The sequence below is a fragment of the Solanum stenotomum genome, chromosome 6 (assembly GCF_019186545.1).
Source record: "Solanum stenotomum isolate F172 chromosome 6, ASM1918654v1, whole genome shotgun sequence".
Lineage (NCBI taxonomy): Eukaryota > Viridiplantae > Streptophyta > Magnoliopsida > Solanales > Solanaceae > Solanum > Solanum stenotomum.
The window spans coordinates 53,111,941-53,131,385 of record NC_064287.1 but is presented as its reverse complement, the minus strand read 5'-3'; the positions used below and the strand labels follow the sequence as shown (position 1 = coordinate 53,131,385).

The 19,445-nt window shown below is 29.9% G+C and overlaps 1 protein-coding gene across 1 annotated transcript; it reads left to right on the top strand.

Annotated features, from left to right (window-relative positions):
• Positions 1-14,397: 14,397 nt before the first annotated feature.
• LOC125868328 (uncharacterized) lies at positions 14,398-18,277 on the top strand. The gene is made up of 7 exons (XM_049548983.1): positions 14,398-14,511; positions 15,869-15,931; positions 16,033-16,112; positions 16,908-17,016; positions 17,133-17,292; positions 17,471-17,634; positions 17,736-18,277. Exons 1-7 carry the CDS (start codon positions 14,509-14,511, stop codon positions 18,060-18,062), a joined length of 906 nt encoding a protein of 301 aa, XP_049404940.1. The 5' UTR covers positions 14,398-14,508; the 3' UTR covers positions 18,063-18,277.
• The last annotated feature ends 1,168 nt before the right edge of the window (positions 18,278-19,445 follow it).

The following is a 19,445-nucleotide window of genomic DNA, read 5'->3' as shown; positions in this document are numbered from 1 at the left end:
TTTATGTGCATAAACAATTTTGGGCAAAAATTTTAGAAGGCCAAATGTGTTTATTATTTTTTTTAAACAACACTTATTTTAAAATATAAGGTGTTTAATCAATTTTTTTTCTTCAAAATTCATAGATTTGTCTTTATACTTACACGATAAATTTCTAGCAACTCTGTATTATAGTTATTTATATATTTTTATTTTTTATTCACGTAAACTATATTTTGAAACATTGATTTATTTGTATATATATTACATAAAATTCATTAAAAGAAAAATATTTTTTTACATATTTTTAGGAATCAAATCCGAGATCTCTGTATACAAAAATTTAGGTAGATTTGACTGATTCTAAACATTGATTGAGTAAAAAAGTCAAATTGTTTACTTTGCTCCTTGAAGTAAAATTTAACATTACCCCCACTTAATTTTTTTTTTCCTTTCAAATAAATGTCAACAAGAAAGATATATAGTAGCATTTGAATTTGATTATTAAAAAAATTTATTAGTTACTAGTAATTAATCAAATAACTTGCCTCAATTGACTAGTTGGAGTTAACCATGTGAACTTTATGGATGCTTTTGTTGGACTTATTTCACTTTATAACTTATAATAATAACAATTATTATGTTAAGGTAAATTAGAGATTATTTATTTAGAATTAGAAGTTCTCTAAATATATATAAATATTTTTGACAACTAATTACTATTTCTTACATATGATTGGTGCATGAAAAAAAAGAGAGGATGTGTGTTATATTTATTTGCGAACATTATTAAGAATCGTCAATTCTAATCTTATTTATCTTTATATAATTACACATTCATCATAAAAATTATAATATAATGAGCTTTAGAATCTCAATAATATTACTCACAAGTCACATGGATTATTTGGTCTCACAAACTCATTAGAATTAATATGAAATATTTAGTCATTTTTTAATATACCTTGTTGCCAACAAGTCTTTCACAAATCAAAATACCAAGAGAATAATTAAAAATATTTTCTTGTTCAACTAGATTTTTTTAAAAAGCTCACCAAATTCATCTAAATTGGAGAATCCGTTATCAGTATTAGATACATCAATAATATAATTATCAAACTGATTCTTAAAAACATTGAAGCTAAATTCATCAAAATTGTCAAGATATAATATAACACTCTTGATATTAAAATTAATTCCGATACTTATATTTATGCATTACGTCTTCATATTTATTTTTTTCAAACGCGATTGAATGAAAAGGCATTTAGCTTTTTATATTCTTATAATTGTTGGAATTTGTGATAAAAAAGTTATAATGCTCCTAATCAATTCCCAAAAAGGTGTCACCTTTTTTAATTTTATTTATACTAAAAGAAAAGGGATTGAGTCTAATATCTTTTTATATTGTATGAAAAGTTATATTAAACTCCTCTTTGCTTTTCTCAAAAGTGAATAATAAATTAAATGAATTAATTAATTTTTAGAACCTAAATAAAACAACAAGCAAACAAACTTGAGAGAGAGAATCCCAAGTTAATTGCATATATGGTTATTGAGTTTTACCAATTATTATAACAATAAAATCAAAAAATTATTCATAACCACATTAAATAACTCTAATAATTGATAAAAATTAGTTACCTTCACACGCCAATATAGTTTTGAAATACTATTACTTAATTGATAAAAATTAGTTACCTTAACACGACAATATAGTTTTGAAATACTATTATTATAGTGTAAAAATTATAACAAGTAAAGTTCAATGGTCATACGTGAAACTAACAACATTCAAGGAAACATATGGAGAATGAAGGAAAACTCATATAGGGTGCATCATATACCAAGATACTTGGTGCAATTCTACAAATAAATATGGACAAGGATATAATGTACGCAAACTAAATTCCTACCTCATGAAAGTACAAGATTTTTTTGTCGATAATATGATGTTTAACCATTTACATTGCTATAGCATTTTAGCATTAGACTATTGTTTTGGAATACTATTATCATAGTGTAAAATTCAATTATTCTAATGTTGCAAAAGTTCAACGGCCACACATGAAATCTGAAGAAGGAAAAATCATTTAGGTGCATCATATACCATCATACTCAATATAATCCTACAAATAAAAACTGAAAATGATATAACGTTCATAGATTCTATCACTATCTCATAAAAGAAGGAAAAATTATCATATAGGTGCATCATATATCATCATACTCAGTATAATCCTACAAATGAATACTGGAAAAAATATAATGTACGCAGATTCTATCACTATCTCATAAAAGCACGAGTGTACCATACATTTTGCAATAATTTTCAAATAGAGAGAACATGATCATATTATATAAAACAAAATTTTATATAGATACTTAAATCTAAAATAATTAACAAGCATATTTTAGTAATGGACTAGCTCTTGGTGATCTTGGAAGTTGAGAAACCCTATTTCCAGAACAATCATAATAAATCACACCTGAAAATTGTGGTGGTTTACATTTTTCACCCATAATAATTGTCTTTTGCCACAAACCTTTTTTTTCTCCGGCCACTTCTCCGGCCACTTCACCGGAAACTTCATCGGAAAATTCACCGCCTTTTTTGGTCATGTTAGGGCTTAATTGTTGTGGTGATGAAAACCTTGGAACAATTTTGGATTCACTTATAATATTAGTTTTGGATTTGTTTGAAGATTTTTTTGCATGTTTAGCACATAGTGCTACAATGGCTATTATTGAAAAAAATAAACCAATTGCTAATGGCATAGAAGTACATAAATTATCACCATTAATTCTTGGTAATAATGTTGAACGAGCCATTTTAAACAAAATTAGGGTATTTTGATAAATTTCAAGTTGGGAGAAGAAGCTAGGAAATGATTAGATGAAGAAGAAACTAATTAAAGAAATGGTTAAATTAAAGTCTTGAAGAGTAAGGAGTATATAAATAGGGGTGGGGGTGGGGTGGGGAAGGGTTTTTTATTTAGATCGATATAAATTTTACGTACAAATATTTACAGATCACTTAAAAGATAATTGCAGATAAGTCTTTGGTACAAACGTTAATTAATAACCTTAATAATTAATGGAAAGCAATCTTTTATAATAGGTTAAGATATATTGATAGTATAATTGAACTTTTATATCATTAGTGTATATATCTTAAAACGATATTTTATTTTATGGTGTAGTGATTTCAACACTATAATTGTAGTAGTTGCAAGGTAGGAAAAAAATTTCAACTTTTAATTTTGCGTTGGAATTATTTTAATGACTCAATCATTAAACTTATGAGGATTTACATATACTTTTCTTATTTTATGATTAAGTAAGTCAATTAAAAAAAATTCAATACGAAAAGAAAAATCACTTTTGTTTAAGAAATTAATTCATGGTTTGTTTCTTTGAAGACTTTTACTAGTAAAGTTTAACAACTAATGAATTTTTACCAAGTCTTTACTAACTCATGCTTTATTAATGTATTATATTTAATTTCAAATTTATGCTTTGACTAATTCAAACACTTTTTTCATTTTTAAAATCATTGAAGACGTGTGTATCAATTATTTAAGTTTGGATTAGGTCAATATTAATTATATGATAGGTTTGTTCATTATTAAGTGAACAATATTCCAAATACATTAAATTAAAAATCACCTACTCTTATGACAAAAAATTATTCTAGAATTTATTGAGTTTAATTTTTATGCACCATTAAGATAAATAATCTTTTATATTGTCAAATCAAGGTAAATAATCTATAAATTTGTCAAATCATTCAAATGATATTCAGAGTAACTTTCTTAGAATATATATGATATTTTACTTGTATAAAACCTTCCTAAAACATGATATTTTACTTTCATACAGGTAAATAAATCTAATAGTATAACAATTATTTAAACTATGTTACTTAAATTAAATCTTATAATGTGATTACTAAATAATTTACAACTATCATCTTATTATGGCTGACCACGGCTCGCAAAAATGAACTACTTATTATAATTTCTTCTTGATTAAAAGCACGAGTGTACCATACATTTTGCAATAATTTTCAAATAGAGAGAACATGATCATATTATATAAAACAAAACTTTATATAGATACTTAAATCTAAAATAATTAACAAGCATATTTTAGTAATGGACTAGCTCTTGGTGATCTTGGAAGTTGAGAAACTCTATTTCCAGAACAATCATAATAAATCACACCTGAAAATTGTGGTGGTTTACATTTTTCACCCATAATAATTGTCTTTTGCCACAAACCTTTTTTATCTCCGGCCACTTCTCCAGCCACTTCACCGGAAACTTCATCGGAAAATTCACCACCTTTTTTGGTCATGTTAGGGCTTAATTGTTGTGGTGATGAAAACCTTGGAACAATTTTGAATTCACTACTAATATTAGTTTTGGATTTGTTTGATGATTTTTTTGCATGTTTAGCACATAGTGCTACAATGGCTATTATTGAAAAAAATAAACCAATTGCTAATGGCATAGAAGTACATAAATTATCACCATTAATTCTTGGTAATAATATTGAACGAACCATTTTAAACAAAAATAGGGTATTTTGATAAATTTCAAGTTGGGAGAAGAAGCTAGGAAATGATTAGATGAAGAAGAAACTAATTAAAGAAATGGTTAAAGTCTTGAAGAGTAAGGAGTATATAAATAGGGGTTGGGGTGGGGTGGGGGAGGGGTTTTTATTTAGGTCAATATAAATTTTATGTACAAATATTTACAGATCACTTAAAAGATAATTGCAGATAAGTCTTTGGTACAAACGATAATTAATAACCTTAATAATTAATGGAAAACAATCTTTTATAATAGGTTAAGCTATATTGATAGTATAATAAAACTTTTATATCATTAGTGTATAATTTAGACGATATTTTATATTTATGGTGTAGTGATTTCAACACTATAATTGTAGTAGTTGCAAGGATAGGAAAAAAATTTCAACTTCAAATTTTGCGTTGGNGTTGAGAAACTCTATTTCCAGAACAATCATAATAAATCACACCTGAAAATTGTGGTGGTTTACATTTTTCACCCATAATAATTGTCTTTTGCCACAAACCTTTTTTATCTCCGGCCACTTCTCCAGCCACTTCACCGGAAACTTCATCGGAAAATTCACCACCTTTTTTGGTCATGTTAGGGCTTAATTGTTGTGGTGATGAAAACCTTGGAACAATTTTGAATTCACTACTAATATTAGTTTTGGATTTGTTTGATGATTTTTTTGCATGTTTAGCACATAGTGCTACAATGGCTATTATTGAAAAAAATAAACCAATTGCTAATGGCATAGAAGTACATAAATTGTCGCCATTAATTCTTGGTAATAATATTGAACGAACCATTTTAAACAAAATTAGGGTATTTTGATAAATTTCAAGTTGGGAGAAGAAGCTAGGAAATGATTAGATGAATAAGAAACTAATTAAAGAAATGGTTAAATTAAAGTCTTGAAGAGTAAGGAGTATATAAATAGGGGTGGGGGTGGGGTGGGGTGGGGAAGGGTTTTTTATTTAGATTGATATTACGCACAAATATTTACAGATCACTTAAAAGATAATTACAGATAAGTTTTTGGTACAAACGTTAATCAATAACCTTAATAATTAATGGAAAGCAATCTTTTATAATAGGTTAAGATATATTGATAGTATAATTGAACTTTTATATCATTAGTGTATATATCTTAAAACGATATTTTATTTTATGGTGTAGTGATTTCAACACTATAATTGTAGTAGTTGCAAGGTAGGAAAAAAATTTCAACTTTTAATTTTGCGTTGGAATTATTTTAATGACTCAATCATTAAACTTATGAGGATTTATATATACTTTTCTTATTTTATGATTAAGTAAGTCAATTAAAAATATTTCAAGACGAAAAGAAAAATCACTTTTGTTTAAGAAATTAATTCATGGTTTGTTTCTTTGAAAACTTTTACTAGTAAAGTTTAACAACTAATGAATTTTTACCAAGTCTTTACTAACTCATGCTTTATTAATGGTATTATATTTAATTGCAAATTTATGCTTTGACTAATTCAAGCACTTTTTTCATTTTTGAAATCATTGAAGACGTGTGTATCAATTATTTAAGTTTGGATTAGGTCAATATTAATTATATGATAGGTTTGTTCATTATTAAGTGAACAATATTCCAAATACATTAAATTAAAAATCGCCTACTCTTATGACAAAAAAATTATTCTAGAATTTATTGAGTTTAATTTTTATGCACCGTTAAGGTAAATAATCTTTTATATTGTCAAATCAAGGTAAATAATCTATTAATTTGTCAAACCATTCAAATGATATTCAGAGTAACTTTCTTAGAATATATATGATATTTTACTTGTATAAAACCTTCCTAAAATATGATATTTTACTTGCGTAAATAAATAATGTAATAGTATAAAAATCATTTAAACTATGTTACTTAAATTAAATCTTATAATGTGATTACTAAACAATTAACAACTATCACGTAAAAAGGAACTACTTATTATATTATAATTTCTTCTTGATTAAGTTTTTATATTAATCTAATCAAACATTTTTTAACTTAATCAATAAATTTCGCGAACTTTATAGCGTATAAAGGAAAAAATAAAATTGCATTGCAAATAAATACTGTTGGTATAACAATTTGTATCCAATGGAGAGGTTTTTAATTCAAATCTTGGATATGAGGTTGCATTTGCTAAAATGTGAAATTTTCTTAAGTAAATCCAGAGTTCATGATTTCCAAACCAAAAAAACAATATTGCACGTATGCCTTTCTAATTCCTCTAATATATAATAGGCGGAATGACCTGGGAGATTTATGTACTTGGCTCCGTTTGTCAGTTAGACCCTCCTACTTATTACTTTGCCAACCAAACCCTTAAACTCACCAGAACACAATATTTTAAACCCTTCTGACCATTGACCGAGCTTATGTGACATTAATAATGGTGAGTTGGAAATATGCGTGATTACACGCTTGAAAGCGAGTTAAAATAATATTTTACTTTTTAAAAAATCAATTTAACAAAATTAAAAAATAAGATTCATCTTCTTCAATCCTGCTTCACCCACACCCACCCTTTCTTCTTCTCCTCCACCCCTCACCACAACCCTCAACCTTCTTCTTTCTCCAGCCCATTCTTCTTTCTCCATCCCCACATTCACTCTTCTCCGCCTCTTCTTCTTCTTCTTTTTTTATACAAATCAGTTGCCTCAACTTCTTTTAAAATCTTTATTTTTTAGGTTTGAAAAATATTAGTATCATTCTTTTATTAGATGGTTTCAACGAGGAGATGTGGATAATGTGAAGGATGATTGTGACTATTGAAAATTTTAAAACTCCATTGATAAACTTGAAAAAGCTTAAAAAATAATAAATGGGTCTTGTGAATTTGTAAAATTAATTAAAATTTTTTATTGGGGTTCATTGAGTTTGTGTTGATGAACTTGTAATTGAATTTACAAGTTAAATCAAGAAGAATTTGATCTAATGGGTATGAATCTAGTGCTCAATTTGTGACCAAATATGAAAAAGATGACTATTTGAAAAGTTTAAGAAATTAAATTAAAAAATTGATCTATTTGATTTTATTTTTTTTAGTACTTAATTTTGCATGTGGCACTAAAAAATGATGTGGAATTCCACGAGTAATCGCGTCCATTACAATCACATTGACCGGAGGAGAAAAGGGCTTAAAATGTTGTATTCTGATGGGTTTAAGGGTCTAGTTGGCAAAGTGATGAGTATGAGGGTTCAACTGACAAACGGAGCCAAGTACAAGGGTCTTTCAGGTCATTCCGTTTATATAATAAGATCATTTGAATATAATTGTGATGTCACCGAGAAATCCTTATATATTAATTTTTTATTTTAATTTTTTATTTGGTGTTTGATACTCGTATTAAAATCTAATTAAATTTAAATTTGCACATTATAAAATTTCTTAATGCAAACTTTCAATCATATTTTATTTTCATTTCGTAAAAAGCTCGAACTTGAGAATAATATATATATATAGACATGTGTCTTAGTGGACTTTTGTTTTGGTAATCATGATGCATGTATTATTATAATTGATACAAATTTCATGTGATTCTACGTGCTTTCCATGATAAGAAATTGGAAAGTTTTATGGTAGTACTAGTAGTTTTTTTTTCCGTCCGTTATCTGATACTCACGTTAGAGCTAGAATAAATTTAAATTTATGCGAGAAAGTCTCACATTAGAGAATAAAGTGCTTTCTAACATAGGTAACCTCGTACTCAGGGGATCGGATTCGAACCCGAAACCTCATATACTAGAGGCACCTTTGTTAGCTAGGAAGCTTTTTACTTTTAAATATGAGACTTTTCAATACAAATTCAAATTTAATGAAATCTTAATACGACATTCGATAGGAGAAACCAAAAGAAAAAATGATCTGCATCTTCTAGAGAGTATAATTTGTTGGGTAATTAACAACACACAGAAAATGACATTTCACTTTAATTAATTTGTTCCACCAATGAGAAGGTTAATTAAGAATCAATTAATTAACTTTCTACCTTAACCATCATGAGGAGGAAAGGTGGGACAGAAAGACATCATCTTCTTTTTGTTCCTTTATAATATATAGTTTATTATACCTTTTTTTAGCTAACAAACTAAAATGACACCTATAAATATCTTTTCTTTACTTATATTTGTGCTGGCGAAAGATGACATATATTTCGTAAAATTAATTGAGGGGCGACAAAGTATAAATTTTTTGGTCTTGTAAATGGGAGAGAAGAATCAAATGAGGTATAAATTAAACGCTACGTAAGAATTAAATGCAAAGAGTATGTTTGGTGCTTTTGCTTTAAGTATATTGAATGATAAGATCTAAGGTTAGATGCAATATTATAAAGTCTATTTTCAATAAAAAAATTATTTTAAGGACTCAACTCCGAGACGTATTTGATAAGAGTAGAAAAACTCTCAACTATATATACTATCCCATCTCAATCCAATGAATAGATATGTGTATGTTTTACATGTATATAACTTTTTATGACTTAATCATGATTATTCTCGCTTTATTGGATAGTTTTTTGAGCTAAAGTAACTGTTAATTTAGGACGAAGGAATAGTAACTAAATTTTAATAAGTCACGAGTTTGAATGGTGAAAGCAACCACGTCTAATGCTTATGTACATTAGAATAGACACGTTGTCTACGTCACACACCTTTAAAATGCGACCCTTCCTCTAAGGTATGAACCCTACGTGAACACGATATATTTTATGATATATTTTTTCATCATGTTGATATGCAAAAAATTGCAATTTATAATACTTTTCGTATTGTTTTTGAATATCTAAATTTTTTGTTTAAATTATCGAATTAATGTATTCTAATTTCACTTTGAAAATTAATCAAATTAATTTTTAAAAAGTACAATATGACAATTAAAAATGAACAAAGTAGTATATAATTACGTGCCGCTAATCATTTAATATTTTCACGCAGGAAAGTAAGTTTTTTTTCTGGACAAACATCACCATCATGAATAATAAAAAAATTACTAACACAAAAGTAAATTGTTGTCTAAACTTCAATGTCACATTTCTAACTTTTATAAGATTCAGCATAATTGCATATATTTTTTTGCAGTTGATGGTTTATGCATTCTCAAGCAATTAATTTTCATCATGTTATAACTTTTTCATGTTCTTTTCCATTCAGAAATATTACAATCATGAGTTTTGTTTAAGAGAAATTAAAGCACCGCTAGGTTGAGAGTGTCGCGTTCAGAAACGGATCATGTAATGAGTAAATCTAACTTTATCAAATTTCAATACATATTTTAAATATCGAATAGGAAAAAAAAAAAAGCACCACTAACTCTTATCAAATGTTTTTGTGTGAGTCTTTGCGATGAATGTTTTTATGTTTGATATATGATATTTGTGAAATTGTTGTGTTAAACATTTATAAAATTTGAGGTGGTGAGATATCATTCTGCTTATAAAATTCAACAGAATTAATAATATCGCCATTTATTCATAATTTTAATTTCGCCTCTAATTAAAATCTACTGCATTACAATAAAAAAAGTTAGGACGTTTTTGGAGACAAACCTTTAGGTATAGTTATGGGACTTTAATTTTTCTAGTATATATATTTAATTACCCAACTTTTCACGTGCATTGCACATTTAGCCTTCAACTATACTAACAAACAACATTAATTAATTTCATAATATTTATTATGATAGCTAATAAGTAGTCTAATATTCCTCTCTATTTGCCGTGCCGTTACAGCTACTCATCTGCTCCCTTGACAATTTTCTTTCACAACTCACCCATGCAACAACATTCACCAAACCTAATTTTGCCCCCTCCCTCCGCGTTCCTTAATCAGAGATTTCATATTCAAATTTTGAAATTAGCAGAGTCGCCTTTGTTAGAAAGTGTTTATTTCTAAAATGAAACTTTCATATACTAAACCTTATTTAGTCAGGTTTCAAAGCAGGTACTAGCTACCAGATAGAAAACAAAAGAAAACTTATATGATTTTCAAGCAATTTATTTATTGTTCTAGCAAGAGTTTTATTATACATCAACATAGTTTTATAAGATTAATATTAAAATGATCATCACATTCTCATATAGATGTTTTCAAGCTAACAATAAATATAACTAAAGAAATAAGCTTAATGTTATAATATCAAAGCATTTTCATTAGTAAATGTACACAAAACACCAAAAAAAAAAAAGACTTACTAGATCATACACCATGTTCTTGATCAAGAATAAAACAATAAGAAGCTTGATTTCGTTATTTTTTGTATAAAACTCTCCTCCAAAACCCTAATGATGCAACGGGTTCGGTCCGGTCGGTACGAGTCGTTTTTCGACACCATATCGTTGATCAATCTCATGACTTCCGGCTGGCTCGTAGACATCGTCTTGGTGATGGTGATGGTGATGGTGGTGGTGATGAACATGTTTCACAAAAGGTGTGAAGTCAAAATTACTTGCTATAAGTGTTTTTCTTTGACCAAACAAAAAGTGGTGATCATGATCATTATATATAATTACTTTGTTGTTGTTTTTCAAGAATTTGAATTCTTGAAATAAGAGAACAAGTATAGAAAACCAAAGAACAAAACATATTACATGAGGAACCTTTAAGCCCATGTTGAAAGAAAATAGTGATCACAAGAGGAAACATGGATAATAATATTGATCATCAATGAAATAATAAAGGATCAATTTATTTTATTTATTTTCACTTCTTGGAGATTGAGAAACTTTGAAGATTGACAGCTTGAATCTAATGGATTTTTGCTTACATGTGAGACTTGTGAATAAGCTAAAAATTTAATGTTGTGTATAATAAGGAAAGGTGGGAGATATTGTGTGAGTAGTTGGGTGGAAATTAAAGGAAATGGGAGAGGTAGACCCTTTTTTCACAATAAATGTTACTTAGATTTCAAGGAATAATAAAAGTGGTCATTATGTAAAATTCAAAATCCCCTGAATTATACCATATAGATTTTGAAATCAAGAGGTATTATTGTATGAGGTCTATCATGTGTATAATATATAGATCGATATGAACATCAGTTGTCTTATGATAAAAATCAGTTTTACATGTTGATGTCTATTTTTTCAATAATTATTGCTTGAACTAAAGAAATATAAGAGGACCGATCACTCACAATAATAATATTTTATAAAAGTTAACTCTCTCTTTTCTCTTTCTATAAGGAGAACATGCATATACATATTTCTACTAAATTGCGAAGTCCTTTTGCTCTATGGTGGGGGAACAAGTGTACTCCATATTATCATTCTACCAAGCAATCTACACACTATTTGGAAAAAGTGAAGCTAGTTATAATGTATTGATGGTGTCACATAGGGGTATAATATATATGGGCAACAAATAATAAGCAATAATATAAGTGCACTTTTAGTGGGATTTATCTAAAATGGTTTTCACATTTCTATACCACCCAAATCTTCATTATGATATTGAAGAAAAAAAAGAAAAAAGAAACATTTGTTATGTGACTATGACAAAAGAAGATCAACCAAGAAGTGCATGTGTGAAATTTTGAGATTATCAAGCCAAATTCAAAATACAATTTTAGTTTTACTTATGTTCCAATCGATTGAAGTTAGGTTTTGACGAGTCAAATTTTAAACGTATATAATAAACTCCAGACAAAAATATTGTTTGGACAAGTAATGTACCAAACTTCGAAGATAATTTATAAGCTAGCACACAATTTTTTGCAACTTTGATCATGTACGTCGAAACTCCAAAGTTGATTTCAAATTGATTAAACTTACAAAAATTTATATACTACGATTATGCCTTGAGAGTCTTGAAAAAATGAAAACTATAAAATCTTATCACCCGTCCCTATTTGTAACCTCTATTTAGTAAATGACCCCATTTTATTTTTCTTGCAATCTAAGAACCTTTTAGACACCAATCTAAAGATTTATTGAGAGAAAACTGAAAACCTAAGAAAATATTACTATCAAAAAATTTATATCTTGTCATGAATGTTATACGACAATTTAATATTTTATCTGTACAATTAAGCAATACATGAGAACAATTGTCTAATATAGGGGTGTCAAAAATGAACCCAAACATAGGTAACCCATTCAATCTGTTCAGAATTTTAAGGGTTGGGCTCAAGATAATTTGAATTGGGTTCAATCTCAACTCATTCAAGCCTAACCATTTTAAGAGAATCCTCAATTGAGCCCAATTCAATCTCCAATTTCAACCTGTTTTAAAACTCTTTTTTAATATATGTTCATATATTGAGGGTATGAATTATTATCTATTTAATATCTTTTAGGATTTATCTATCCATTTATTACTTTTAAAAAAAAATTGAGTTGAAATTCAAATTGTGATTATAAAAGTTAAATATCACTATGTTAAAATTATTGAGATTAAGCGGGTCAAAACCCAACCTGTTCTTTAGCCCAAAGTAAACTTGGACGGGTCAAGACCCAACCCGATTTCTATTTCAACCCATTTTAATATCTCCAATTTCAACCCAACCCGCCCATTTGACACCCCTAGTCTAATATTGTACACAATGATTATTTCCCGAAGATTATATTCACACAAATTTTTTTAAAAAGGGACAAATTTAAATAAGAGATAATTGTACATAATAGCAAACTGTTAATTCAAATTAAATGCTATAAATATACTTTGATTTAATTGTACCCTATAGCAAACTATTGCTATTTTCACCACTCTCCCTGGTGGAATCTCACTCTCATTTGGTGGCAGTCTCGCTCGCCTCTCTCGCTTATACAAACAAAAACGAAATGTATAAATTGCGCTTTTGTTTGTTTGTATAAAGCGAAAGAAAATTGTATATATGCACATGCAAATATATATATCTTCGTCCTATACACTTATAATTATACAATACANACGTATATAATAAACTCCAGACAAAAATATTGTTTGGACAAGTAATGTACCAAACTGTTAATTCAAATTAAATGCTATAAATATACTTTGATTTAATTGTACCCTATAACAAACTATTGCTATTTTCTCCACTCTCCCTGGTGGAATCTCGCTCGCCACTCTCGTTTGGTGGCAGTCTCGCTCGCCTCTCTCGCTTTTATACAAGTACAAATGTATAAAATGTGTTTGTGTTTGTATAAAGCGAGAGGAAATATATATATATATATATACATATATTTTTGTTCCCATCTCTCCCCTCTCCCAGATCTCGCTCGTCACTCTCCCAAATCTCGCTCGCCTCTCTCGCTTATACAAACAGAAACGAAATGTATAAATTGCGCTTCTGTTTGTATAAAGCGAGAGAAAATTGTATATATACACATGCAAATATATATTTTTTCGTCCTTATACACTTATAATTATACAATACAAATATTTTCCTGCCCAGTTTTCTTTTGCCTTTCTCTCTTTCTCGTTTTATACTTACACAGATTATACAATTGATCTTTTGTATACAACTGTTTTTTTTTGTATATGTATAGCGAATTATACAACTGCTTTCTTTGTATATGTATAACAAATTATACAACTGTGTTTTTTGTATATGTATAACGAATTATACATATATATATTTGTTATGGAGCGCAATTATGCAAACTTTGCTATAGCATATAAATATGAATTTTGTGTTTGCTATATGTGAAAGTTGCTCTTTAAATAATAACCTTTAAAGAGGACATTTATGTAAATCAACCTCCATATCGGCTATTTGTGCTATACATCAATTACGGCCCAATGTTGATCCAGGCCCATCAATAAAACTGCACCGCCGCCTACGGGCTTTTTGCCGCCTGAATCCATTAACTAAACGGTGTCGTCTTGTTCACATATAAAATCATTAAACAATCCCCAAACTGCAATCAAAACACGAAATCCCTAAACTGAATCTTCAAGGATCCAAACGATCGATCAGATAAACGAAGCTTTGAAGGTCAAAAAATGGTACGTAGATCATGATATGTTTGGTTAATTATGATTAATTCGTGATTTTTCCAGTTTTTGTTCAACATCTAGGGTTTATATCAATGTTTGATTGTTATTTTTTTGATTTTGAGTTGTTATTTGTTGAGAATTATCTATAATTGAATTCAATAGAAGGTGTTGTGTGGGAAGATTTTGAATCACACTGTTATGAATTTACCTTAGGAAGAGTTTTTGAGCTGATTTATGATTAATGGTTCCAGTTTGGGTAGTAGTGAATATTAGAAGTTACTCGAGGGTGTGGCATAGTGGTCTATGAAGTCTGTTGAGAACCATGAGTCTAGGTGCTGGTGGGACGTTGGTGGTATCCGTGAAATTAGTTTAGGTGCGCGCAAGGTGGCCTAGACAGCATGGTTGTAAAAAAAAAAATACTATATCTTAAAAGTTAAGGTTTTTTTTTCATAAAAGTTGCTTTACAGAGCTAATTAAACATAATTTCTTTGCTGGTCATGTTTGATTAGGGTATCTAGCTCTGGCTATGTAAGTTACGCAATGCATAGCTGGCCTCAAGTCTAGATAAAAGGATGAGGGTTATGGTTTATTAACAGTCGGCATAGGAATAGTTAATTTTAAGGAATCGTCTGCGTTTGTTAAAGGGTCTAATGGAGTTGTATAGATGGGATTCTTGCAACTAGTTTGAGATTGAGATGCGGTTAGTTGCTGCTTCATGGTTGATTTATTTGATCATGGTTTCTATCTTCCAATTGATTACTAATTTAGGCAGTAGTATTTAGTTCATATGTTTCAATCTCAAACTCTATGAGGCTGTCTGAAATTGTGATCCCTTCCTTCTACTATATATTCGGTTCATGTAAGGCCTGCATTTGATCCTCTTGAGAACTATTTTATTGCGTCCACTTTTTTTTTCTAAGATTGTAAAAGGTGTGGGGAAGTTGTACTCTTCTATTTTTTGGTCCTTTTTTGAGAGTTTGAGAAAGCTTATATGTGTAAGGCCTTCCAGTCATTTCTTCCTAGCAGATATGACATGTATCTCTCCGTTTTTTTTCTTGCCCTTCTTACCTTTATAGTTATCTTTTTCTTTTTTCACCCATCAACATTGTGAAATGCTTTATAATTCACCAGTGAGCTCTGTAATTTTCTTGTATTCGTCTATCTTAGCAGTTGTTGTGTGTTAAATAAGTGTGCGAAGACTTAACTTTAGCTACCTGTATGGTAGGTGCAGTAACACAATTTACAGCGCAACTCTGCCTTAGTACCTATTAAACTTTTGGTTTGAGTTTCCATCGCTTGTTTTTTCCTTTGAACTGTCGAAATTCTGGTGCTAAACTGTTGTTTGTTATTTTTATGTGTTTTGCAGTCTTCACTTGCAGCTGCTAGGGCAGACAACTTTTACTATCCTCCAGAATGGTCTCCCAAGAAGGTAAATAGATATCGACTTTTTTTTTATTCTTACATTTCTGTATCTGGTGGAGTATTGGATTCAAAAAAGAGTTCTAGTTACTAATTCATGTTTCTTTTCAGGGTTCACTGAACAAGTTCCATGGTCAACATGCTCTCCGAGAGAGAGCAAGAAAGATAGACCAGGGCATTTTAATTATAAGGTACTGAACTATGAAATTCTGTATTTTTACTTGTCCATTGGGATGCCGAGACCAAGCAAACATTTTGAACAGTAACCAATAATCTGGATGAGGATAAAAACAAAACAGACGTGTATTTTTGGGTAGAAGAATTTTAAGTGATGTTTACCATTGCATTGCATCTGATATCTGTTGCCTTTATTCTCTTTATCCAATTTTATCCCCCACACCCCAAAAAAAAATAAAAAATAGAAGTGGGGATTTACCATGATGTTAACTTTAACTTTAATGAACATCTCATAAAACCTTCCTTATTTTTCAGGGAAGCGTTCATGTACGTCTTAAAACATTGTAATGCATATTAGTACTTATTTAAATAGAAAGAAAGGAAGAAAGAAAGGGGCTTAGTCGGACTTGCTTCCTTGGGTTTTTAATTGCTTAACCTGGAGTAGAATTTATTAGCATGATTTTATTTTTTAACTGAGTTAAATTAAATATTACGAATCACCTAACGCGTTGGAACTTTAGCTTGAGGCTGTGTCTCGCCTCAATTGACATTGGTAAGCATATGATGATTCAAAATGCGTACTTGAAACCGAAAACTTTTGAAAGTACCTGCTTGACAACATTGTTAGTAAACTGAGTTCAGTATCTCGGAAATGATGATGGTAGGTATCTGTGCAGTTACAAAAGAAGGAAAATGAAGTGTCTTGCTCATGCATCATTTTTTTTACTTAGTAGTCTCATGCATTATTTATTTTCTATCTCTGCTGTTATGAGCATCGTTACTCACTACCCGATATCCTTTTGTTATAGGTTTGAGATGCCATTCAATATCTGGTGTGGGGGATGTGAGTCGATGATTGCCAAGGGTGTGAGGTTCAATGCTGAGAAAAAGCAAGTAGGAAATTATTACTCCACAAAGGTGAGTTTTTTTCAGGATGCAGTTAATGAAACGGAAAATTCTCACTTGTACGCCAAAATTTGCCAACACAAATGGCTCTTTGTTTTTTGTTTGCTAATTGTTATTCCTTGTGTTAGATATGGAGCTTTTCTATGAAATCTGCATGCTGCAAGCATGAGATTGTCATTCAAACAGATCCAAAAAACTGTGCGTATGTTATTATTAGTGGAGCTCAAAAGAAGACTGAAGACTATGATGCTGAAGATGCTGAAACCTTGGTACTCCCAGTAGATGAAGGTAAGTACTATAGTTGTATTGAAGAAATGTTTGGTGCATTTCTAGATGAATTCATGTTGCTATTACACTTAGAGAAGCTATTGCATTTACCGATGCATAGAAGTCTCTCTTATTGTACTGAACTGTAATTATTAGGAGGATTACACTTTGTTCACAACTGATCTACTTTTCTATCCAGATAAAAGTAAGTTGGTGGATCCTTTTTATCGCCTTGAGCACCAGGAGGAGGACTTGAAGAAGAAGAAAAAAGCTGAGCCTTTACTTGTTCGTCTTCAGCGAGTATCTGATACTAGACATTCAGATGATTATGCGATGAACAAGGCTCTTCGAGCCACTCTTAGGGTATGTCTTTTATTTATTACTGGTTTTCTGCACTCTCTCTCCTTTATTCCTTTATACCCGACACTTAAAAGAGTCCTTATCATCCTCTGGCATGTACACAGGGTCAAAAGAAAAGAGTTGCCGAAGAAGAGGCTGCTGCTAAGAAAATAGGACTTGGTATTAGATTACTACCACCTTCTACAGAGGATGCTGCAACTGCTGCAACTGTTAAATTTGCTCATAAGTTCGATAAGAACAGAAGAGATAAACGAGCCATCATTTACTCTGGTTCAATCTTTGGATCGTCTGGCTCTTCTAAGCATTCAGAGCTGGAATCTAAGAGGAGAAAAATCAACGCTTCTGCTGCATCAAAGCTGTTGGTCGGAGGATTTAAGCCCTCGTCATGGTCTGAAGCTACTGTTTCATCTAAGAAACAAAGGAGAATTTAACAGTATGATCCATTCCTGCTGATAGATTTGTTAACTTACCAGTCGAAAATTGAGTTGGAAACTTGTCGACTCCCTACATATTAATCGTTCGGGTAGGCAGTTGAGTTTACTTGTACAGATTTTATGTTTTTCGAGTGATTTCGTTCCGGTTTTCAACTGTGTTTGTATTATCTTGGAAGAAGAGAGTTTATATCCATCACAGCAAAGTTAGAACAGTACAAAGTATGTGTTGATTGAAAGAAATGTACTCGTTTAGGTAAGTGCCAGATAAATTGTGTAGCTGTGGAAGATGCAAGAAGTTACTTTCTTCCTACGTAGCTCGGACTCTTCAGTGGACACGATGTGGGTGTAGGATTCGCACCTTTGAATCCGACCTCTAAATCTACACTCATATCAGTCACTCTCACTCGAGTTCGAACAACTTAGCTTTCTACCCAATTCTACCCATCTCTACAACTCTATTTAAAAATCTCGTGTTGATTGTGTTTTAACCTATTTGTTCTTACTATTACCCTATACTAAATTCCAAAATTTAACCTAAAAAGTCTATGCCACCTGACACTTCAAATTCACCACGCAACCGTTATATCTTTAACAAAATATAATGGGTATAAAATGATTGTACGCTTTTATCTAAAGACGTAATTGTTTATTTATCAGATTAGTTTCAATATCATCAACTAAATTGTTTTAAAATATGATATTTGAAGGGGAAAAAAAAATATTTAAAAGTTGAAGTTGTGTTCGAAATATGCAAAAGTAAAAATGTATGAGTGGAAAGAAAATTCAATTCAAAGCTTGTCAAAATTCATCTTCAGGAAAAAAAAGTACTCCCTCCGTCCACAATTGTTTGTCAGGTTAAGGTCATGCATACCCCTCAAGGAAAATTTAATACAAGGTGTAATTTGACTAATATAACCCTACTATACCAAGAATACCAAAAGTCAACATAACTTTTCAATTGAACTACACTATCATTAAAGACAGAATTGGAAAAAAGTGACTAATTATTTCTTGATTGTTTAAATTGACAATTAATCTTGGACATTTATTTTTAGTATATCTGTCAAATAATTGTGGACGGAGGGAGTATTCGAAAAGTTGTTCAATTATTTTTTTTCTCAAAAAAGGAAGAAAAGAAATCATGTGCAGAGTAGATAATTATCTGGCCGACTGGCCCCATCAATAATAATGTCCCTCAATTCTGACAGTGTCACTAGGGTAAAGATAAAAATAGAAAGTTACTTTCCTTTAAAAAAAAAGACACATTTAGAACCAATAAGTGACACTATTCATCTGAGTAGTGGTAGAGGTGTAAGTACTTTGTTATTTTAATCAGAGGTTTTAGGTTTGAGTTATATAGCGTAACAAAGTTGTTTTTAT